The following is a 23,690-nucleotide window of genomic DNA, read 5'->3' on the forward strand; positions in this document are numbered from 1 at the left end:
AAATCAGTTCCAATAGAGTGGTAATGAATTGAACCAGCTACACCCAGTGAAAGAACTCTGGGAGATGACTATGAATCACTACATAGAATTCCCAATCCCTCTATTTTTGTCCGCCTGCATTTTTGATTTCCTTCACAGGTTAATTATGTACTATTTCAAAGTCTGATTCTTTTTGTACAGCAAAATAACAGTATGGACATGTATACATATATTGTATTTAACTTATGCTTTAACATATTTAACATGTATTGGTCAACCTGCCATCTGGGGGAGAGAGTGGACGGAAGGAGGGGAAAAATTGGAACAAAAGGTTTGGCAATTGTCAATGCTGAAAAATTACCCATGCATATATCTTGTAAATAAAAGCTATAATAAAAAAATTATTAAAAAAAAGTTATCTTCACATTTATCTCATTTTCTTGAAGCAATTCCTTCTTCATCAGAACTGTTTGCATCATACAAATTTCATTAATGAGAGTTTCCAAGCCACCTTCAGTCAAATTGGCCCTTTAGAACTGAAGGTCACCCAAGCTTTTATTTTCTTTTTCCCTTAAATTTTGATTAATATTTTGTTTCTTAGATCACGATAATATACCATGAATCTTTCTTCTTTTCCCTTTCTGAGGGGAAGTTCACAGAACAAGCAATATTTATTTCAGAGAAGAAAAAAAAAAAGTCAGTGCAACTAATCGATACATTGACAAGATCTGAAAACATGAGCAATGTGTATAACACTTGTGGTCCTCCTGACACAGGTGAACCCTGAAACTGTGTTCTCTTTAGTCTGTAAAAGAAGGGTGACTCGGGGTCTCAGGCTCTCCCCTGGGAAAAGCATACCTTCCCAGATAAGCCCTTGTTAAGTGGCTTTTATTCAATCGGAGTCTTTTCATTTGAGTCTTACTTGATCTTTGTCATTTTGTTATATTTCCTTTTTCTTTTCTAACAATTAAAACTACTCCTAGGTCCAAGGGCTGAAGCTGAAGCTCAGGGAACCATCTGCTCTGAACTTACTTATGTAGGTGAGTGATCGGCCCTACTTCAATCCTGGGAGAGCCTGGTCTCTCAAGAAAGGGATTAGGTTTCCCTCTTTTTATCATGAACAATAAACCATCATCCAAGGACTCCAGGGATGATTTACTTAAAATTTAGCTTGGCTTAGGGTCTCTTCAAAGAAGGGAGTGGGAAAGTAGCTAAGATACATGCATCAGATATAGGGCAGGTATTTATTTCATTTACACTAAAAAAAAAAAAAAAAAAAAAAAGGCTTCATGCAAAACTCTCAAGCACAAATTTTCCAAAAAGCTTAAAATAATATTCAATAAATTCACTTCCAAGTAGGCATTTGGCATTTCACCTTGGCTCTGCACTGCCCCTCATGATAGATATTTTCTGGCATACTGGGTCAAGACTTGGTCTCTTTATCAGGTGGATGGTCATCCTAAGAACACTGGTAGTGGTTGCTAGGGACTCTTCCCCTTATCTCAAGGCAACTTTACCCAACGGACCTAGTCCCACCTTATCTAATTCACTAGGTTCCCTCAACCTGGGTACATCCTCTTTAGAATTACACTTGTGTATCTACTATCAGGAATGTAAACATGAAGTAGTTAGAGAATAGGCCATTTGATTCCCCCCCAGAATGAGAATGTTCAGTGGTAAATAATCATAAAACAATTATTATCTATGGAAAAGCTAATATTCAGGCTTAGCTGGAAAGTTTCTCTGTGGGGGTTGTTCATTAGCCATTTTACAAGATTACCTCCTAGAAGTTATGGTCTTCTTCCAGAATGAAGGGCAAACAACAAACTTTACAGAATAGAGGCTGGATTAGTGTCATGTGGACTCCTTATTCCCACATGTCAATCTCTTCAGGTAATTCTTTCCCTTTGGGCTGTTCTGCTTTTGTTAATTTTGCAACCACAAATCCTCTAGCCACTACCCAAGGGCCAAGCCCCTGAGGGTGCTCAGGAATGGGAAGAAGGCAAGCAGCTGCCTTGGAGATCTCATAGGGCCTGGGAAAAAAATACGAATGAGCAATGGCTTCATTCTAGACACAGAAGCCTAGGAGGATATGAACTCATTGATTTTCATCAAGTTGTAAGCAACTATATTCCACTCCTAGAACCTCTGGAGCTTGGAGCCATCATTAACATTTCCTAAACAAGGGATGAGGATGACATTCAGAATCAGTCACTTCTTCAGTATATTCCTAGGAGTTCTAACTCAGTAGCCAATTACTTAAAAAAAAAAAAAAAAAAAAAGCAAACCTTTTTGCTATAACACTGTACAAATTCTTTAGTAAAAATGAATTTCCATGCACTTCCCTCCCCTCCTGCCCCCAACATGTTTAGATATCTATAAATAGACAGATATGTCTATAGATAGACAGACAGATAGATAGATGGATAGATGGATAGATAGCTTATATTCTGGCCCTAAGCAAAGTCCAAAAATACAAATCCTATCTTCAAGGGGGAAAAAAATCAGATACTTAGCAAATACCTGCTGATGATAATATGCTAAGTGCCAAAGGGAATGCATGGTTTAGAAAAGAACATTCTCTACCTTTAAGTAGAGAATCTGGTGAGAGGATAACGCCAACAAAGATAGCAGTACCAGAAAGAAAAGAGACACATGGGAAATCAAATAAAAGAGTCAAGAATGAAATGAGGTATCATTAAAGAAAAATGGTTAGAGAGGTAGGAAAATTTAGAGTATAGTATTTCTGAAGACAAATGAGAAATGAGCCGCCAACGGGAGGGAGTGGCCAACAATGTTGAATACTACTAAGTGGGTCAGGGAGGCTGGAAAAGGCCACTGGAGTTGGTGACTAGGAGATGGTTGACCTTGGAGGAAAAAAAATCTGGTAAAAATGACAGTTCTATTGCAAGGGGTTAAAGAAAGAACTGATGATGAAGAAATGAAAGGATTGGACATAGCCGGCTTTTTCATGGTTTAGACGTGAAATGGGATGGAGAGATAGCATGGCAATGGGTTGGTCTAGAAAGGTCAAGGCAAGGATTGGGCCAACCTGAACATGTTGGTGGAAAGATGGGAAGAAGTCTGTGGTGAGGGAGAGAGGGAGGATGTAAGGGGCAATGAGCTCAAAGTAAAAGGCAGAAAGATTAAGTTTAAGGAGAGGGGTGATCCCTTTTGGTGTGATAAGGCCAGGAAGAGAGACTATGGTGAGGTCAAGAAAGTTTGAGGAATAGAGAAGGAAAGAATTTCCATTTTCTAAGGGAAGTAGGAGGCCAGGAAATGTGCTGTGAGCACTAGAAATGGTTTTAGAGAATGAGATTTTTTAAAAGTGAAGCAGGAAGACTAAGGAGCAGCAGCAGAGGCTGCTAAAGCCTGGGATCCTTCATAGTTTGGGGTCAAATGAGCCTGATTCCATTTCTTTCTGTAGCATTTCTCAGCATCCCCAGAGCTGGGTCAGAGGAATCAGGTGATGGGAATTGCAAAATTCTCGGTTTGGGAACGGTGGGATGTCATGGGAGGAGGGGGTGTGAAGGATTTTCATGTAGTAGCTGAACAACCAAGAAAACAGCAAATGGCAAATCATAGGATCGAGGAGGCTGGGTGAAAAGGCAAGTGAAATTAGAGTAGAAGGGGGAACAGGGAGAAGAGAGATGGACAAAGTGACCAAAGGGCAATGAGTCTATTTAGTGTGAGCCAGAGAGTATCTAATTTAACTAGATGGGTCATGGCTCTAGGGTGGGATCTTGTAGGTCATGCAACACCAAATAACTATGAGGTTTAAGGTGTGATCATGTCAGTGCCAGATTAAGTAAAGTCATTAGAATTAAGCTAGTTGAAGAATTGAGTCATTAGGCCTTCAGAGGGGTTGTCAGCACAAATACAGTAAAGTCCCTGAGGAGCAAAGAGTACATCTAGAAGAATAGGATCGTGGATTTAGAGCTAAGAGAGACCTTAAAGGTCACTGAATCCAACTCCCACAGTCCCAAAGAGGTTGGCAGCCTGAATCATACTTCTAGTGAGCGCCGGAGCCAAGGTTTTTTGATTCTGCTCCATGATGTTTCCCCAAAAGGACACAGGACTGGACAGAAGATGGAGTCTTGAAAGCCAGGCTGAGACTTTGGTGCTTTATCTTATCAGTAAAATGAGGAGCCTCAGTAAGTATCCCAATGTCACATTAGTCTTAAATAACAGAAACCAAGTCTTCTGGCCCCAATTCAGTGCTTTTCCCACCAGATACCATGCCTCTCCTTTCCATTGCCACTCTAATTCTGAAAGATTTCCCCCCACAACGTAGAGAGTCCATAGATTTCAAACAGGAAGAGACTGACATGGGCTAATCCATATCCTTCTGGAGAAAATGAAGAGACTTATCCACAATCACACATCTAATAAGTGGCAAGGTAGAGATTCAAACCCAGAAGAACTCTGATTCTCATCAAAAGTTTTTATCCTACCTCCTCTGCTATTACCTTTGTTAGTGCAAAGGAGTATTGAACACTCTTCAATTCCACCTTTATGCCCAATCTAGGACTCATTTTCCTGGGTTCAAGTCTAGCCTCAGACACTTTCTAGTTGTGTGACCTCAGACAAGTCACTTAACCCTATTTACCTCAGTTTCCTCATCTGTAAAATGAGCAGAAAGAAATGGCAAACACTCCAGTATCTTTGCCAAGAAAAATCCAAATGGGCTCAGTCTAACATGGCTGAATACTTCCCTTTTCTACCTCCCTCCCTGATCCATCCCAAGCACCAGCTCAGCGTGTCTAGTCCCACCCAACTAGACACTACCACACAACCAGGGAGACTAAAACTCCCTGGTGAGGCCCCTGGGCAGTATAAAAACAGCAACCTTTCATTAGCCTCAGGGAGTCCGTCCCCGGATATCATTTAGTTTAGGGCACCTCCTCCCCACTCCAGGCTCTCCTTGAGGAATAGGAGGAATATGTTTAGACCTTGAGAGAATAAATAACCTTATCCTAACTAAAACTAAGCCCCACATCACTTACTTACCTCAGAGATAAGTCCCTGATAGGAGATCATTCACCTCTCTCTAGAAGGGAGAAGGATCAAAGGGGTTAGTGGGAAGGTGGTGCAAGGGAATAGTTTAATATTTCTTCCAGTCACTGATGCTGACTATTCCATGGCAGATTCTTTCAAGAACCTTCAATTTCCAGAGGCCTTAAATTTGTGCCAACACAAAAGGGAAAACAATCCTTGTAACTGGCCCCGAGGGAAAGTCTAACCTTGAGAACAGCCCTAGCCATGGGAGGAAAGGCCAGTTTTGTATTTGGGGAGATTGTTGTCTAGACTAACAAGCTACTGGATTTCCCCATCCCCCCAGATCCTCCTAGAGCTGAGGCCTCTCTCTGACCAGTTCATTGACTGGGCCCCTAGATCCAAAGGCCATCTCACCTCAGACTGGGTGGGGGAAAAGCCTGTAGAGGCAGAAATGGGAAGGGTAGGTAGTCAGAGGAAGTTCAGTGCAAAGCCACTGGCAAATGGAGAGGTAGAGGGGAAGGTTTGGTGAGGGATTTTAGCACTTTAGGATTTACTACTAGAAAGTACTGTAGAGATCATTTTAGACAGATAAGGAAACTGAGGCTCAGAGAGCAACTAGCTCCAAATCACAAAGGCAGAGCTCTGGCTTCTTCCACCACGCTCTCTGCATTCCACCAAATTGCTGAGGGAGGGGATGTGACCTGAAGAAGGAGACTGACCCCAGAGTGGCTCTCTAATGCATAAACCCCCTCCCGGTGGCTTCCAGAGAGCAAAGAATGCCATTTCTCTGGTCATTGTCCTAGTAGAGCACAGGCTTGGGGCAGCTTGGTAGCACCCTCCTGATCAGGGCAGGGCAGGGCAGGGCAGGGTAAGGCAAGGTTGGCCACTAGAGCAGAGCAAAGGGGTGAGTTTTCACATGGCAGCCCTTCTCCTGTTGGGAGGGGTGAGTTCTGAGCATTCTCCCATTTTGCACCAGGGAGATCTCTTAACTGAAGGCCAAACACAAACAAAAGAGCGTGGGGTCACACACCCTAACGATTCTCCGGAGACATTGCCAGCAGAAGAATAGCATGTGTACCTTTTGATTTCGTGCCTGTGTTAGAATGTGTGAATGTGACTATCCCAGGGTACACTGCTCTGGACTTACACCGCTGGCGTTTGTTCCTGGTGTTGGGGTGACTGTCCATACCGGGAGGTGCCTCTGGGTACCCTGCTGTCCGACAGCTATGTCTCCACCCCGGTATATGGAGCAGGCAGACAGTGGTGTATGAACGTTTAGCTTTCTGGCCATGTGTAGACTCGGCCTGTGTAATTAACCAGGATCGCGGTTGCCATTGGTCTGGGAGGCTTGTGAGAGTCACCGGCGTGTGGTGGCGGAGAGTTGCCGGTGTACATCAGGGGCCCGAGTTTGTAAGTCCGGAGCTTTGTGAATGTAAAGGGGTGTGTGTCTACACTAGTGTAGGGATGTGATTGTGTGAATTCACTGGTCGCTTGTGGGGGACCAGACACGCCGAGCTGGTGCTCGGCATGGTATGCGCATGTCTGAAGTCACCAGCTGGTCTCTGTAGTGCTGGGCACCGGGTCTAGCCGTGGAGCTGGGCTGCAGTAAGGAGGAGGGGGACTTTAGAGGGGACAATGCTGTGGCCTGGGGTGACTTCAGACAGGGGGAAGAGCCCCGAGGAAGAAGACGGGGATTCGAAGGAGGGGACTTTAGGTGGGGAGACCCCTCTGGGATCCCCTTTGCTCTGGAGCCCCAATACTCGATGGCCTTCACGTTTCGGCCCGGGCGTGCAGAGGCGGGGAGGGATGCTGAGCGAGGGGTGGACGCCCCTTTGGGGCTTCAGGATAAACTTTGAGGAGCTCCCCCATGCTCCGGATCGCAGCCTTCTACCTCTTCCCCACGTCTTCCCATCCCCCATTTCTCTCCTTCCCCCCCTCCCCCCAGGTTAGCCACTCCCTCGGAGAGGACCCCTAACGCCCCTCCGGGTCCCCCCCTCCCCCCCCCCCAGGATGCGCAGCGGGGAACAGTTGTCCACAGCTTGGACTGAGGGCCCGAGGCTGGGAAGCGGGGAGTGGGGGGAGGAGGGAAGGCAGGAAGGAGGGAGGGACTTGAGTTGGGGGGTGGACGGCGGGTGAGCGAGGGGTCGGGGCCCAGCCGCTCGCTCGCGGCAGAGGGAACAGCAGATTGCACCGAGCCAATGGCGAAGGCAGAATAAGGTGGCACCAAATTCCCCTCGGCCAATGGCGCGCTGGGGCGCACAGAGGCATCATTAGCATTTCCCCGGCGGCGGCGGCGGCGGCAGTGGTTGCGGCGGCTGCATCCCCGGCTCTAGCCCCGGTCCGGGCCCCGGCCCTCTCCACGCCCCGGCACTCTGTCTCCTCCCCTCGCCCGCCCTCTCGCACCCTCCACGCCGGGCAGCCGCTGCCAACGGCCCCTGCTACGCACTTTGGCCCGAGTTGGCAGCGGATAAAAGGGGTCTGAGGAAATCCAGGACACTGTCCCCGGGCGTCAGCTGGGGCCTTTAAATCCTCACCACCGGAGAGGCTAGAGCAGAACGCGTCTGGGTCGTGGACGCGGACAGAGCTAGCTAGAAAGGCGAGAGCCGCCGAGAGCTGAGAGCGAGCCAAAGAACGGACGGACGAACGGGGCACTTGCCCGGCTTCGAGCGCAAAGCGGCGGCGGCGCGGTGCGGGACGGGGCGGGAAGCTGCGGGGTGGAGGGGCGGCCTGCGTTCTCGAAAAGCCCAATCCTGAGTCCAAGTGCCTCCTCTCCTTCGGCAGCTCCAGTCCAAGAAGAGCGAGACCTGCTCCCGGAGAATCCCGATGCCGGCCCATTTGCTACAGGAGGAGGTGAGGCCCCTTGGAAGAAGCCCGGGCGCCCCTGGAGCTCCCGAGCTGGCGGCCAGAGAGAGGGAAGGAGGAGGCAGGATCGGGGGTGTGCGTGGGGGAAGAACGGGGGGGGGGGCGAGGATAAACCCCAGCATTTAGAGAGGGAAAGCACGTTGGAAACCATCTTGGCCATCCCACTCCCCATTTTACTAAGACTTGCCCAAGGTCACACTAATAACCAGTGGCCGAACGGCAGACTTTGTATAACCGCTTACCCAACGCATGTTCATTGATAGATCCCATCCTACTCGTGCTACTAGACCGGACTCTCCCTCCCACCGCTGCCACGCTTTGGGAGGGGAGCATTTTTCCTCTCTTAAAAGGATGTTGACCTTCTCCTTAGCCCAGAATTTTTCTCCCATTCACCAAGGAAGCCCTAGTTTTAGAACACTTTCTAGAGTTCGATGCGATCTCTAAGCGCCCTTCCCCCTCTCTTCTCCCCATTCCCTTTGGGGGCCTCAAGATTCCCTCCTTTTCATACGAAATCTTCTATTTCTACTGTCTCTTTTCCCCAGGGGCCCCTTGAGTTTTCTTGGTTCCGGGGACAGAACCAGAGCCAATTCAGTTGGACAAACGTTTTATAAATGCCTGCATTGTTCCAAGAACCAAGTGCTAGGCTTTAGGGAAACTGAGGCAAAAGACTTCTTCTCTGCTCTCTGGGAACTTATCTTAATCTTCATCTAGGAATCTATCCTGCTGGGTTGAACTGTGGCAGAGGTAATGGAGCCCAGAGGATCATAAATCTAGATCTCAAAGGGACTTCAAAGCTACTTAGTCCAACCTCCTCATTTCACAGGAAACTGAGGCCCAGAAAGAGGAAGTAGCTTCCTGTGGTCGTTATTCATAGCCCAGCCAGGATTCAAACCCAGGTCCCCATTCAAGGCTCTTTACCCCCCTGTACCCTTAATAGGATTCATTGTAGTGCTTTTTTTTTTTTTTTTTCTTAATTTCCCAGATCTCTCCCTCCTACACTATGACCACCACGACCACCATCACAGCCCCTTCCTCCAGGGCTCTGCAGAACGGAGCAACCAAAGGAGCGTCAAAAGCACCCCTTGAGAAGGATGAAGAGGGGATCAGCTATGAGATGCGGGACGACATGTTTGACCCCACTTATCGGGAGAAGGATGGTCCCAAACCCAAGTTCATCTATGTCTGGAGGAACATCATCCTGATGGGCCTGCTTCACTTGGGAGCCGTGTATGGGATCTTCCTGCTGCCTTCCTCTCATGTGTATACCTTGCTCTGGGGTAAGTTGCCCAGCCTCGTGGCCCAGCCGGGGAGTGTCGTGCTGGTCCGAGGGGCAGGTCCCCTTTATGGGTGCAGGAGGGGGCCCCCTTAATCCTTGCTGTGGGGGAAAAGGTACCCCGAGATAGTAGTGCCCTGGCTTGCTGGAGGTCCTGGCCACCCCACCAAGGAGTAGCAGAAATTAGCTGCCCACTTTTCTGCCAGGAAAGGAGCCCCTCCTTTGTGTCCCCCTAGAGCCAGCCTGATTTCTTCCTAGTAGGGAGAGGCTCAAGGAAGATTCCCATGTCCATGTTACATGGTTGTGGTAGCTGGGTGTGCCTGAGCATATAATTAGTGCCACAAGCCTGGTCTTAAAAAGCAGCAAACCTCATGAACCTTTCTCCCCAGAGACATCCATCTTGCCTGCTTCAACCACAACTCTCCCTGTTTTCTCCATCTCCCACTGCCGCCCCTGGCCCCTGGGATTTGGCTGCCCTGGAGGAAGGGCCGAGGCAAGTCATGCTGGCCTGGAGCAGGCAGGACAGGCCTGGACAGGACAGGGAGCCAAGGGGAACAGGGAGCAGACCCCAGGCCTTGTGCCAGCTAAGTAACAAAGGGCCGCTTTAGGAGAAGCAGCTCAGCTCTGATGGGGCTTTTCAGGGGCCCTCCATCTGTGTGTGCTGGTCCCAGGGCCTCCCACATGTGCCACTCACAGAGGTGGCCCCATCCCTCCCATTCTGAGGTTACAAGCTGGCAGGGAAAGGGCAAAAGCAAACAGGCTTCTAGGGTCCCTCCATCCAGATCCCAAAGGAGTTGAGTATTATTACTTTCCTGAGTCCTAAAGTAAGAGGGGGGCCCACATGGTATAAAATGAGAGGCTGAGCCAAGGACATTTACAAAGCCCACTTGTGGAAGCAGAAGGGGGAAGGATAATAGATTGTTAGCCTGGGGGTCAGCAGAGGTCCTAGGCAAATTCTGCCGAAAGGCAAACACCTTTACCTCAGCTTCCTTGTCTGGAAAATGGAGCTAATAATGTCTCTAGTTGCACCTCAGTGTGTAAGATTCCAAAGAGAATAGTACTTCGCAAACTTTAGCCCACTGAGAGACATCAGTTTTTCTTCTCAGGACAGGTTTCTGTTCCATTTATCCATAAGGGTCCAGCAGGTCATTTCTCCCCTGGGTGACACCTCAGGCTTCCCCAAAGTTGAAAATCTTGACTTGGAGGCCCCTGACCTTCTGCCGGAGACCGGGAAATGTTGCCCTGAGCCATCTTTCTTCAGGGCCTTTTTCTCCAGTTGAAGAATGGGGACAGTAATATAATCCTTTCTCAACTGTAGACTGAAGGAGGCTGTGTCCCTTCAGTTCCCAGGGATAGGGTGTGAAGCCCAGGAGAGGTAGACTAGCCCAGACCAGGCTCAGGAAGGAAGAGTTCTTACATGTAGGAGCCCACCAGCTCTGCTCTGTCCTGGCCGGATCTGCAGTGGCAAGACAGGTCAAAGGTCAGGAGTCTCCAACAGAGAGAAGGGAAGATGAACTGGGCTGTGAAGCAGCTTTTTTCCAGCCTGGATCTTGTGAGAGGTCTATGTTTAATCCTACTAAGGGGGTAGAGGGAAGATAAGAGGGGTAGAGGGTCTGCATGTTTGAAAAATCCTGGGGGAGGTGAAATGAACATGATGCATTATAGAAGGGGCTATCTTGGTTTACCCCCAAGGTACTACCCTACTCTGCCCCAGGAGGAAAAGCTGGTGGTGCCCCAGTGTAGGGTTGGCAGAGAGGAATTAGGGCTTTGGGCTCCTCCCATCTATCCTGGTAGGTCCAGCCAGGACCTGGGGTCCTGACCATCTTTTATCCTGTGGGGCTTGGCAGCCGGGAGAGCCAAGATGAGGAGAGGCAAGATTCAGAGATCCTTTGGAGAAAAGCTTAAAAGACCCTTTCTCTGCCCATTTGAACCTCATTTTTTCCATCAGAAAGAATCTGACTAAAGCTTCTTTAGGCTGGGCTGTGCCTGGCAGTGCTCAATGCTGACTCAATGATAGTTGTGTGTGTGTGTGTGTGTGTGTGTGTGTGTGTGTGTGTGTGTTTTCTTCTCCCCCCCCCCCCTTCCCCGAGATCTTCTCCCCAGAGATTCTAATAGCCTTCCCTTTGGGTTTTGTTCTTCCTTTGACAGACTCTGTGGGTGTAGTAAGAGAAAGAAGCCAGAGTGTGGGAGTTGGGACTCCTGGGTTCTATTCCTAGCTTCACCCACTGACTCACTGTGCTTTGGGCAAGTCTGTACCCATAATCTATGCCTTGGTTTCCCTGGCTGCACAGATGGGTTTGTACTCTGACCTTTGAAAATGTGCTGAGGTTAATGTGAAAGTTTGAGGCTTGGTGAATACAGAATGCAAGGGATGAGGACCTTATCCAGGACAGGGAGGCTAAAAGATCCCAGGCCCATCTTTCTGGTATGAATTTAGTAGCTTGGATTTGTTTCACTGTGGAGAGAGCCTCCCTCAGGTGTCTGAAGATGGATTGGATCCTTCTTAGGTGACAAGAGTTAGGGATTGAAGTGGATTCCATTAAAAGGATTCCATTGAAAGGATTCCATTAAAAATCCTTGTCTTTAAGGAGAGCCCCAAAGTCCTTGGAAGAAGAAACAGGTGGACTGGGTTAAAGCTACAACTAACATTTGCATAGTAAAAAAAAAAAAAAAAAACCACACACAAAAAGCCACTTTTCATCTGTTCTCTCCTTTGACTCTGACAAGAGCTCTTTGAGGAGGATGCTGTTATTATCCCCATTTTACAGATGAGGACAATAGACCCATTGATCTCCAGCTGCAAAGGGACCTTTGAAGCAATCTAGTCCCAACCCTTGGGTTTGACCAAGGGGGAAGCAGGAAGGACCCAGGACCACTGAGTGACTTGTTTAAGTGGCAGTGTTTGAATATAGATGCTCTGACTCGGTAGTCACTGCTTCACTCAAAAAGATGGAATTTGAATCCATCGTCTTCTAATTCATTCACTAATTGAACACACTCCCCCCTGACTAAACATTGATTTCCTGAACGCTGGCCTCTGGCATAAATTAATAGGACAGTGGCCAGTGATGGCTTATGGCTCGATAGGCATCCTTCCTCTACCCCCTTAATGGGATTCAATATTGTGAGCAGCTGCTAATTGCTTTCCCTACCTCTACTTCCCAATGATCTGGAAATAAGAGGAAATATCCTTTGGGAAATGGAATGACCTTACAAGACCATCATTAGGCAGAAAATGTGCCTGATAACTCTATGGTGCTTCGGTTCTCACTCAGAGTCCTGGAGACTTCTCACATGTAAAGCTGAAGTTTCTAAACTGTTCCGGGCACTGTCTGGAAATAAGTAGCTTTACCTTTAAAGAGAGTGGGCTGACTAATGGAGAAAGTTTGAAGTTCAAAGGAGCAGTCCTATCGAATCCCTGGACTAGGGAAACCAGCCCCCAGCTGGAGCCTCTCTGCCCGCAGCCAGCCCTTGGAGTCTGTGCTGGGAGGGTGCTCTCTGGCTTGCTCTCTGTGCCCAGAGATACTATCTCCACAGCCTCCTTCAAGCCCTTGGGAGGTGGCTGGGAGATTCTTAGGCTCCAGGGAAGTGAAACCTAAGGTACCAATTACAAACAGATCTGGGTCAGAACGAATGCTCGCTCAGCAATGAATGGCCTTCCTTTCTCCCAAGACTGGCCCTTTCCATTTCTTCCTCTGACAAAGAAACAATGTACATTGGAGGAAATGTACCAGAAGGAAATATACATTGGCGGAAATCTACAAGAAGGAAATGTGCATTCAAAGAAATGTACAAGGAAGCAATGTACATTGGAGGAAATGTACAAGGAAACAATGTTTATTAACTTTCTCCCTCTCCCCTTTGTCTTTTCTTCCTCCTGGCAAACAGCATTTGGGTACTACCTGGTCAGCGCCCTGGGCATCACTGCTGGAGCCCACCGCCTCTGGAGTCACAGAACCTACAAGGCACGCCTGCCCCTCCGGATCATTCTGATGATCGCTAACACCATGGCCTTCCAGGTGAGGAGCTGGCCTTCCTTCCGTTCCCATTCTTTGTTTACCTGCTCTAACGGGTCCCATTCAGGTTTTGGGCTTTTTCCTTTCACCCTTGAAACTCCCCAACATGGAACTCTGGTTTTACATCTAGGAAAAGAGGAAGAGACTTAGTAAGCACCTATGGTAGCATAAGTCATGCTTTAATTAATGGGTTAATGCTTCAAGTAAATATAGTAAATGCTTCTAGAATATAGAAGAATAGTCAGTACATCAAAAATAAGCATTTATTAAGTGCCTACTACTTGCTAAACATGTAGCTTAGATCTACAAATGAGTGAGCTCCAATGGGATTAGAGCAGGATCTTCTTAACCAGAGTTCTGTGGATTTGTTTTTAAAATATGCAGATAAACTGCATTCGGATTAATTGGTTTCCTTTGTAATCCTATGTATCTTATGCATTTAAAAACATTCTGAAAAGGGATTTACAGGTCTCTCCATACTGCCCAAAAGGAGTGAATAATGCAAAAGGGTTAGAAAATCTTTGGGTTTCAGGCTCCTACAACATCTCTCCCAGCTCTGTGATTTTATATAATTTTTACATTTCTATAATGTAGCTTCTAGGGGCTTTCTTCTGGGGTCACACTATTCTGTCCTTGTACTAGGTTAGGCTCCTGACAATGGGTATGTATTCCACTCTTGAAGAGCTCACCCACTGGGTGTTCCTTTGTGTAGGCAATTAGCCAAATCTCATAGAGATCCGTGTGAGCTCCTGTTCCCCCTCAGATCTACAGAATCAAGATCTACTCTTCCAGCCGATCTGGACCTATCTGAAACTATAGCTTGCTCTCAGGCCAGCTGGGTCAAGAGTCGATCTTTCTTAAGAAAGAAGCTCCAAAAGCTAGGGAAGAACTTTAACTCCTAACGCACTGTTCAGCTCCAAGGTATAGGGATGTAAATAATTCTGCGAGAGCCTGCCTCTTGTTGGGGTGGAGGAGACTGAACACTATGCCCCTACCTTGCATATGACTTGGTATTTACTCTGGTACTATATATCCTCTAGGTTACCTCTCCTCTCCTCTGTGATGCAATTGAGCTCTACATTTCTGGAGGGCATTTGTCAGGGCCTGTAGGATGTCAACACACGGAATGGGACTAATTCTGCAATGTGGCTGACAATTGGGAGGGGCCAGATATACTTACAGTAGAACCAGGGTTCCTGGTAGGCTGGCTGTTTTTGGCAGTGGGAGATGGCTAGGCTAGGCTAGGCTAGGCTAGGCTAGGCTAGCCAGTCCAGTCCAGTGAAACCTTTCTCCAGTGAAACATTGCCCAGGAGAGCTAGCAGCTTGATGCTATGTACCCCAATCAGAGAGGAAGAAGCCAGCTTTGTGTCTTGGGGTATCTGAACCTGCAAAATGTCCCTTGTGATCTAAAGTGAAGACCAGTCAGTTGGTCTGATCGTCCTCAGATGTCTTGCTTTTCCTTACCTTATGCTTACTCATCTCTTTTTTTCTACTTCCAGAATGACATTTTCGAGTGGTCCAGGGACCACCGTGTCCATCATAAGTTCTCTGAGACAGATGCTGATCCCCATAATGCCCGCCGTGGGTTTTTCTTCTCCCATGTGGGCTGGCTGCTAGTGCGCAAACACCCAGATGTCATTGAGAAGGGCCGTTTGCTTGACCTGTCCGATCTGAAATCTGAGAAGCTGGTGATGTTCCAGAGGAGGTGAGTAGATGGGGGCCAAGAGAACTTAGTGGTGAGAGTGCCTGGGCTTCGAGTCAGGAAACTTGTGTTCAACTTCAACCTCGGTCATTTACTAGTTGGAAGATCCTGAACAACTCACTTTGAGTCTGCCTCAGTTTCTTCATCTATAAAATGGAAATAACAATAGCATCCACCTCCCAGGGTTTGTTGGAAGTATTGATTGTGTGAAGTTCCCAATATAATGCTTCCTACATAGTGATTGTTTTAAGAAATGCTTTGTAGCTACTTAGGTGATTTTTTTTTTTCAGCACAGCCTAGTAGTTAAAATGTTGGGCTTATGTGTAGTTAGTAAAGTCTAGATACATTTAGTGCCTAAATCATGAGGTGGTCGCCAAGCAAATCCCTTGCTATCTCTTGAGCTTCCAAAATGCCTCCCTCACAATTGTGAAGTCAGGTGATGTGTCTGAAGCACTATAGAAATGGGAATATTTCATTATTCCCTAGCCTGGCTGTGTCCAATATCCTGCGATTAAGGATCTTTAGGAGTGGAAGAGAGCCATACCTCTCTGGGGCTGTATGTAAAAACTGAGCAGGCAGGCAGGAACTGAAACCTAGGAAGGACGGCAAAGGCCATGTGAGAACTTAGGTTCAAATCCCATATTAGATACTGTTTAGGTCACCTGAGGTAAATTGTTGAATCTCTCAATTTCCTCATCTCTAAAATTGAGAAAGGTTATAATTTCTATAAAATTAGAAAGGCAGTTTCTAAGATTCTTTTTAGCTCCAGAATCCAATCTGCTCCTGTCCTAACTCATCCACCCACCCTCCCTCTCATCTAGGGTAACAAAGGTAACAGCCTACCTGAGGATTGATAGCAGGGGCTTCCTGCCTTAAGGAAGGGATCCTTGACTTCATGTGCTCCATCTTTTCTTGACAGATACTACAAGCCTGGCATCCTCCTCATGTGCTTCATATTCCCCACATTCGTCCCCTGTTACTTCTGGGGAGAAAGTTTTACTCACAGCCTGTTTGTTGCCACCCTCCTACGGTATGCTGTCGTACTGAATGCCACCTGGCTGGTGAACAGCGCTGCTCATATGTATGGCACCCGGCCCTATGACAAGAACATCAACCCCCGAGAGAATATCTTGGTGGCCCTTGGAGCTGTAGGTAAGTTCCCAGTGCAACCTGCTTTGTCTTGGTTTAACTCTAGTCTAGCTTGGGTGAGAAATTTTCCAAAGAGCACAACAGTAATTGAGGGGGGAATCTCTCAATCCAGACTGACCAGAAAACAGAAGTGCTGTCTCTCTGATCGTTATAAATTAACCCTTTACCAAAATGGTGACCTGATCTTGGTCCCTCAGTTAATAGCATCCATCCCCATGATCAGATTTGATTTCCGGGCAGGAGCTTGGCCATTCACTGGTGCAATCAAGGTTAGTTGTTACTCTGTCCCTGTTCACTGAGTGTTCTTGTCCCTCTCCTTTCCACCCATTCTTCCTTATTCTTTGCCTAGATTGCCCCTCCCACCCACTCATCCATTTTTGAGGGTGTGGCTCAGCCCTGTAGTCAAGGTTATATGGGATTACCTCTCCCTGTTGTAATGCATACATATATCTACTTCCTCTCCTGGCCTAACCAAATCACCTAACCTCTGTGGGCCTCAATTCTGTGTCTAAATTAGCATCTTTAAATGAGTGGGGTGACTTAAGTGTCCCTTCTAGCTCATCTAACTACAGGTATTTTGCACTTCCTGTCTCGCTGTCCAATGGGTAGAAAAGGTAGCTGGCCTTGGGAATCTCGCTCTAGATGAGAATCCCACTTCTCTCACTTATGGCTGAAAGGATAAAGGCCCTTACACAAATCACTTCATCTCACTAGCTCTTCCCCAAAGAAGGTGACTTAAGGTCCTTCTGGCTCTTAAATCCGTGACCCCATAGATCCTGGTTCCCTTTTCCAGTGCCTCTGTTCTTCTTACTAAGGCCAATGGCTTCTGTCTCTGGTTTGCACTCTACTCCCTGTTTGATCACCCTGGCGTCACATTTCATTGTCTTATAGAAGTGACCCTCTGCCCTGTACCTTCTCTCTAGGCTTTGACCACAAGCCCAATGCTAGCATGTTGATTTTAGGTTCCCTGTTGGCCATTGTCTACCTTCCTTGACCTCTGTTATTGTGTTCTGGTACACAAATTTTTTAAAATTCAAATAGTAGCCTTTTCTGGCACATGAAAGTTGCTTAAAACAATAAACGGAGAAATCTAGGAGAGGCAGAAGCAAACAGCAATTGGGCTTTGAACTCATCCCATATTCACCAAGTCCTCAATGCTCTTTGCCCACAGTGGCGGCAGAAATCCTCCTGCGCTTGCTCTCTGTCCCTAGTCCACCAGGAGATGCTCCTCCCTACTCAGCCTCCTGAGTCAGCCCTTGCTGCCCCCCAGTTTGAAGCCTGTGTCACATCTAGAGGTCCCTTTCTTTTCTGCCTTTGGATCTCTACACGTTGGTACCGATGGCCAGCCTCAACCTTTATCCCCAGGGTTATCCCTTCCCACCCACAGAGTTCACATTGTAGATAAGCAGGTGTTGGAGAGACACTGTAGCTCATGATTTCTGGCCCTGTGTCATTTAGCCAGGACATCCTGCCCTCAGATGTTATTAATAGTGTCATTGATGTTTCTGGAGCACTTTTATCAGTCTGGGGCTGGAGAAGCATGTTTATTAGAGAACCCCGGGACCTTCAGTGTAGGTCACTACTGTCACCCCTGTCTACCAAATGGAAAAGGAAGCCCTGGCCCAGGGCATTGGGCAAGACTTAGAAATCTCTTCCTGGGCTCAGGGAAACCCCTCCATAATGCAGTCAAATCTGATGGTCTTGGGCTGGGACTTAATCTCTTCAGGCCCCAGTTCACTATCTTTGGTTGGAGAGGGTTAAGTCTTCTAAAGTCCCTTCCCTTGGGCAGCTAGATGGCTTCTTAAGAGTTCATCCAGCCTGATATTTAACTAGCTATGTGACCCTGGTGCCAGGAAGGCCTAAGTTCAGTTTCCTCATCTGTAAAAGGGGATAATAATGCCTCGAGTTGTAAAGCTCAAAAACAATAGTATCATAAACATACTGTGTTTACTGTGTAAATAGCTTTTTTTTTTTTTTTTTTTTTTTTTATTCGGCCAAAAGGAAACTTGCCCTTACTGCCCCAGAATCCCATTTGTGTGGGGATTTTTAGCTCTCTGGCTGGGACCCAGGAGAGATTTCATAGGCTACCTCCCTAGAGAACCTGGAGTTTAGAGAGGAAGCTTAGCTATGCCAGCATTTGCTGAGCCAAGGATAGCTGCAGGCAGGGATTCCAGAGCTCTTTCCTAAATTTCTTTCTTCTCGCATTGCCCAGAGATGTCTTGACCTTCTCTTCTTCCTCTAACTGCTTGTTCAGGCCATCATGGATTCAACTTGGATTGTTGAAGTCATCCCTTAATTGGACTCCTGTTTTTCAAGTCTCTAAGTCTCTTCACCCCTAGCTGCGCAAGTGATTTTTTTCCCCTCAAGCATGGGTCACACTGCACTGGCTCCTCATTGGCTCCAGGATTAAGTGGACTCTTTCTGCTTGGCATTTAAAGCCTTTCACAGCCTGGTGCCAACCTACCTTTTAGGCCTGGTGCACTTGGCTGCTTTTTCTGTACACTTGCATTCCAGTCCTACTGATCTTTAGAAATGACGGGCCAGTTCCAGCTCTATGTCTTTGCCCAGGCTGTGCCCTACACTGTTAATGCCATCCCTTTCTTCCTCTAGTTTCTTTGAGAGCTCAGCTCCTTTCCTGTTTATGGACCATCAAGTATTAGTTCCTTTACCTCCAACCCAAAGTTCTTGGTATTTACTTTGCATATATTTTATACACACTTAGCCTGGCTCTGTGTTGGTGCTGCTCCAATAAAATGAAAGTTTTTGAGGGGAGGGATGATCTCTGTTTCCCTACTATGTGCCTGGCACCTAGTAGGCAGAGAACTGGTGCTTGTGGGTCGATTGGTTGGCAGGTAAGGCAGAGTCCACCCATTGAAGTGGTTTCCGCCCTTGCACTCTGAGTCGTGACTCCCAAAGGGTTGAGGCGCTTCTGTGAATTCGCTCAACCCCCCTCTTCTCCCCTGTAACAGGTGAAGGCTTCCACAACTACCACCACACCTTCCCCTACGATTACTCCGCCAGCGAATACCGCTGGCACATCAATTTCACCACCTTCTTCATCGACTGCATGTGTCTCCTCGGCTTGGCGTACGACCGAAAGAAAGTCTCCAAGGCAGCCATCGAGGCCAGATGCGCCAGAACTGGTGAAGGGAGCTGGAAGGGCCGCTGAGGCCTCCCTCCCTACCCCCAGCAAGCCAGCAAGGCAGAGGTCTAATGTTCTCTTTATTAACTACTGAATAATGCTACCAGATGCTAAAGATGATGATTTTTTTAACCCATTCCAATACAGTATTCCTTTACAATGCAAATGTATTGAAAGCCAACAACTCTGCCTTTGTGAATGCTGAGATGATCTCTCTTTTCCTTTTCCTCCTTCTCCTTCCCCTGTTCTGATCCCCTTCCCTTCCCTTTTTTCCCCTCCCACCTTCCCTGCCTCCTAAGCAAGCGGCTGGTGTGCTCTGGGCTGGCTCTCTGGAGTGTCACTGTTGGTCTTTCCCCTCAGTGATTCTCTTCCTTTGGGCCCCCCTGAACCCCCAGGGATGAGGAGTAGGGCTACTTTCCCAGCTCCTTCGGGCCAACCTCATTCCCTTCCAACTGGAGTGGAGGGTCATTCTTCTTGGCTGCTGTTTTCTTCTGGAAACAGAGGCAGGGAGAAAGGAAGTCGCCTGCCCACTGTATTTGGGGGGAGGTGTGAGAAAGAAGGCCAAAGTCTCTGCCAATCATCCCGCCAGCCCACTCCTCAACAAAGTGGGCCTGCTCTCTGTCCCAACTGCCTGAAGTTGGGTGTGGCTAGTGGGATGCTAAACCATGGGTGACTGCTTCCCAGAAAGCTTAGGGCAAGGCAACATTAAGCACACCTAGGGAACTAAGGGGCAAGTCTCTGGTTCCTAATGAAATTGACCTGACCTAAAGAAAGTATGGGGAACAAGTTAAGGAAACAGCCATTCATTGGAAAATGTAAAAGAAACCAACCTCCACATTCTCACCCCTCCACACCCTCCCGCTTCCATACAGGAGCTTTGGGAGTGATGGCTCCCCTGCCTTTCACTGCTGAACAGGGCCCCAATAAACTAGGGTTCCAAGCTTACATTACGGAGGAAAGATCCGGGCCAGTGTTTCAAAGGTCATAGTTCTTTCCTGGGGTTTCCCAGTTTGAAAGCTGGTCTGATAAAACAGGTCAAATTTGAAGGGTCTGAGGTCGTTCCTCTCCCTCTAGAAAATGGCTACCATGGAGGTCCCTTCTGGAGCATATACACACCCTGTCTTTATCTATTTTTCCCACATTCTCTCATACCTTCCAGAGCCTAGAACTTGCCTGGGGAGACACAGCAGGGATTTAGGGGCTTACCCTTGGTTTCTCCTCGTCTTCCTGACCTCTTTCCCCCTCCTTTCTCTGGGCAGGCAGCAATTGCTCAGGGGCAGGAAACACCACTGATGTTCCCTCTATAATGTGGCTACCCCAATTCAGTTGACCTGCATCGCCTCTTCCTTCCCTCACTGGCCCATTAATCCTGCTGACTCAAGGCAGAGCTGGCAAACCTGCTGGGGAACATCCCAGGGTCAGATGGAAGCTCAGCTAATCCCCAACTGAATGCTAGTGCCATCCCAGTGAGCCAGCCACTGGGAAGGGAGGAGGTTTTCCACCCCTTCTCATCCTCAGCATACTGGGTGGACCGAGTTAACTGTGAGCCAAAGCCAGGGCTGCTGAGTGGCAGAGGGCTTCTGGCTGCTTTAGAGGGAACTGAGTGGACTTTTCTTGTTAGGAAGGGAAATCACTGGAAGAGGACCTCACTCTTCCTCCTCACCTGCCAGAACTAGGGAAAGGCCACATTTTTTTTGGTTTTTGTTTTTTGCCCTGCTGGCTTAAGGGAATGTTCCCACCATCTAGCCAGGGGCTGTCACCACTGGGCCTTGAGGGATTTCAGAGCATCTTCCCTTGTATTCCCCTGGCTTTGCTGCTGTCTTACTGGGAGGGCCAGCCCCATGGTTGGGCTGGGGCTTGGAGGGAGCAGCTTGTTTTCTGTCTGGGTTTTAAGAATAAACAGGCCTGGATAGAAGGTTCAAAACAGGTCTGAAAATCCAGGCTTTTGAGCTGTTCGTTCCAGCAGGAAAGAAATAGTTATGTCCATGTTTAGTTTAGATCTGCTGGCCTTTTGTGGACCTCCCCCTAAGAGAGGTCTGTTGGGAATTTTAATCCCACCAGACATCACAAAATAAGTACAATGAAAACGGCTTGTCTCTTCTAACAAATGTTCAGTGGAGACCCTGTGCTCCAACCCTGTACAAGGCCAGATGGGGTCCTGGCATCTTGTCTTGACTCTCAGGGGGAAGGAACACTCTTTGAGAAGATGGCAAAGCTCAAAGCAAAAGAATATATTTGCAAACAATTAAAAATGGACTCGGGACTGACAGACCCTGAATTCCCATTAGTCCTTGCTCTGTGGGCAGACTAACAAATTCTTCTGGGTGCCTTCTATGGGTTCTAATCAGTATTGAGAGTGAGTCTGCCTCCACTCCTCCTTATTGCTTCTCTACAGCCTCTCTGACTAGAGGGAGCAGCTGGTGGAAGAGCCGAGGACCCAGACCCAGCAGGAGAATTGACGATTTACTGTGGGACTGCATTTCTGTGCTTCAGTTGGAGAAGAAAAATTTGTTTCGTTTTTGTTTTTTCTCTGGGGGCTTTCTTGTTAAGGGGCCCGCGTGTTGGGTGAAAGTAATTTGAATGTATTTGATTTAGGTGTTGTTTTGTTTTTTTTTTTTTAATTAGATTAAAAGATGGTTGCAGCATTTAAAATAGAAACTTTCCCCTTGGTTTGCTTGTATCCTGAATGTTCTCTTCAAAAGTTCAGGTCATACAAGCCAGAGCAAGAAATTGAACGAAATAAGATGGCTGTGTTACTTGTAGTGGTTTAGGGAGAGGGCCACCCCTCCGAGCTCTGGCGCCACTGACTTGCTGTGTGACCCTGGGCAAGTCGCTTAATTTTACTATTCTGTGCCTCAGTTTCCCTGTCTGTTAAAAATAGGGATAATAATACTGACCTACCTCACAGGGCAGTTGTGAGGCGGGACTAATGTTTGTAAAGCACCTTGGAATCCTTCAGCTGAGGGAGTTTCCTACAAGATACGGGGACCTCTAGAAACCTGGCTCGGGGTAGAGATGGAGTGGCTGAGCTGAGCATGTTGGGAAGGGAGTGGATTGGGGGGAAAGGGGGTGAAGCTGGAGAGCTCAGCAACTCTGTTGCTATGGAAACGTGAACAGGATACCTTTTCCTGGGTTGGGAATTTTTTTCCTTTATTTTGGATTGTAGTATCTGTGACCTGCGAAAAATAATTTTGGAATAATTTCTATTAATATTGACTCTAAAGTCATTTACTGATCTGAGATTGTGTTTGTTCATAATAAAAGTGAAGTGAATCTGAATGCGTTGTGTCGAAGGATTCGGGCGCTCGCTCCCTCGCCCTGCTAGATAAGGTTCCGTCACCCTAGCTGGATTCTGTCCCTTTAAGAGTGGGAAACCCACAGGAGCTGTTGGAGCCGACCCCGCCCCTTTACCCTGCTCCCTCCCAGGCCTGGTGACTGGAGGAAAGGTTACTCTGGGTTAAATGAAGGCTGGGGCTCAGGTCCTGCCGGCAGACACGTAACTGGAGCTAGCAAGTCTCCCCGCCCCCCACCTCTTCACCAGCCAGCTGGTTCTGGCTAGTTGCCTGCCCCTCCCATCCCGTAGGCGCTCCTCCCGACTCGGAGGCTGTAGGTAGCCAGCTCAGCATTGGGAAGGGGGGACCTGCCTGGCCCCTTGCGCTCCCCCACAATGCCTCCCTGGAGCAAGAGCTAAGAGATCTGGGCAGAGAAAACTTGGCTGCTTCTTGAACCGAAGACCTGGGGCGGAGGGGTCGGGGAGAAGGAAGTTGGGGGGCTAGGAGTGGAGCCTCCCTCTTCCCAACAGTCTGGTTCTGGGAAGTTCCCTGTTCCATCCCGTAAGCGCTCCTCCCGACTCCGAGAGCTGTAGTAGCCAGCTCAGCATTGGAAAAGGGGAGGGGTCTGCCTCGCCCCCTTAACCCTAGAATCGTGCCCACTTGCCCTCCACGACCCTGCTTTCCCCTCCCCCAACGAAGATGGCTTGGGTTTTTGCCACTCCTTGAACCAGGGATCTGGGGGTGGGGGTGAGCGGAGTCAAAACGTAAAGCAGCAGTCAGCTGCAGTCTGGGGGTTAGGACAGGACCCTCCCTGTCCCCACGTGCTCACGGTGAGCCCCTCCTAGGCACCCTGACTCGTGTATAGAGAAGCACACGCACGTGGACTCAACAACCAGAGGCCGGCATGTAGTGCAACTACAGCCAACGTCTTGAGTTTGCACCCTGAGCGCAGCTGGCTGCCTTTGCATACCCCTGGGCGCTTGTCTGCACCTAAATGTGCCCGGCCGGGCTAACGCGCATCCGGGCCGGACTTCCGAGGGTATTAGTCCCAACATTGGAGTGGATGCTTGGATGTCGGGACCAATTGGCCCGGTTCTTTGGCCATGGCCTCCCATATTCAATTTCACCTGGTCACTGGGGCATTCAATTAGGGCAATTGCAGAAGTCCCGGTAGAGGAGGCAGATGCTCCAGGGAAAGGGCATGAATCTCGCTTGGAAGATACGTCTTGCTGGGGAATGGACTAGTTACAGTGAAGCCAGGAGCTGGTACTCAGGAGACTGCCCCCTTACCAGGTCT

The 23,690-nt window shown here is 48.1% G+C and overlaps 1 protein-coding gene across 3 annotated transcripts; it reads left to right on the forward strand.

Moving 5' to 3' along the window:
• Window positions 1-6,563: 6,563 nt before the first annotated feature.
• Window positions 6,564-22,400, forward strand: SCD (stearoyl-CoA desaturase). Of its 3 annotated transcripts, none has more exons than XM_031956692.1 (7): window positions 6,564-6,582; window positions 7,759-7,827; window positions 8,822-9,116; window positions 13,001-13,131; window positions 14,628-14,833; window positions 15,750-15,982; window positions 18,949-19,245. In XM_031956692.1, exons 2-7 carry the CDS (start codon window positions 7,801-7,803, stop codon window positions 19,146-19,148), a joined length of 1,092 nt encoding a protein of 363 aa, XP_031812552.1. In that variant the 5' UTR covers window positions 6,564-6,582; window positions 7,759-7,800; the 3' UTR covers window positions 19,149-19,245. The 3 variants fall into 3 exon arrangements, with proteins under 3 accessions (XP_031812552.1, XP_031812551.1, XP_003759259.1); XM_031956691.1 differs by lacking the exon at window positions 6,564-6,582 and adding an exon at window positions 7,269-7,664; XM_003759211.4 differs by lacking the exon at window positions 6,564-6,582 and having other exon boundaries at window positions 7,269-7,827; window positions 18,949-22,400.
• The last annotated feature ends 1,290 nt before the right edge of the window (window positions 22,401-23,690 follow it).

Source organism: Sarcophilus harrisii, chromosome 2 (genome assembly GCF_902635505.1).
Source record: "Sarcophilus harrisii chromosome 2, mSarHar1.11, whole genome shotgun sequence".
Lineage (NCBI taxonomy): Eukaryota > Metazoa > Chordata > Mammalia > Dasyuromorphia > Dasyuridae > Sarcophilus > Sarcophilus harrisii.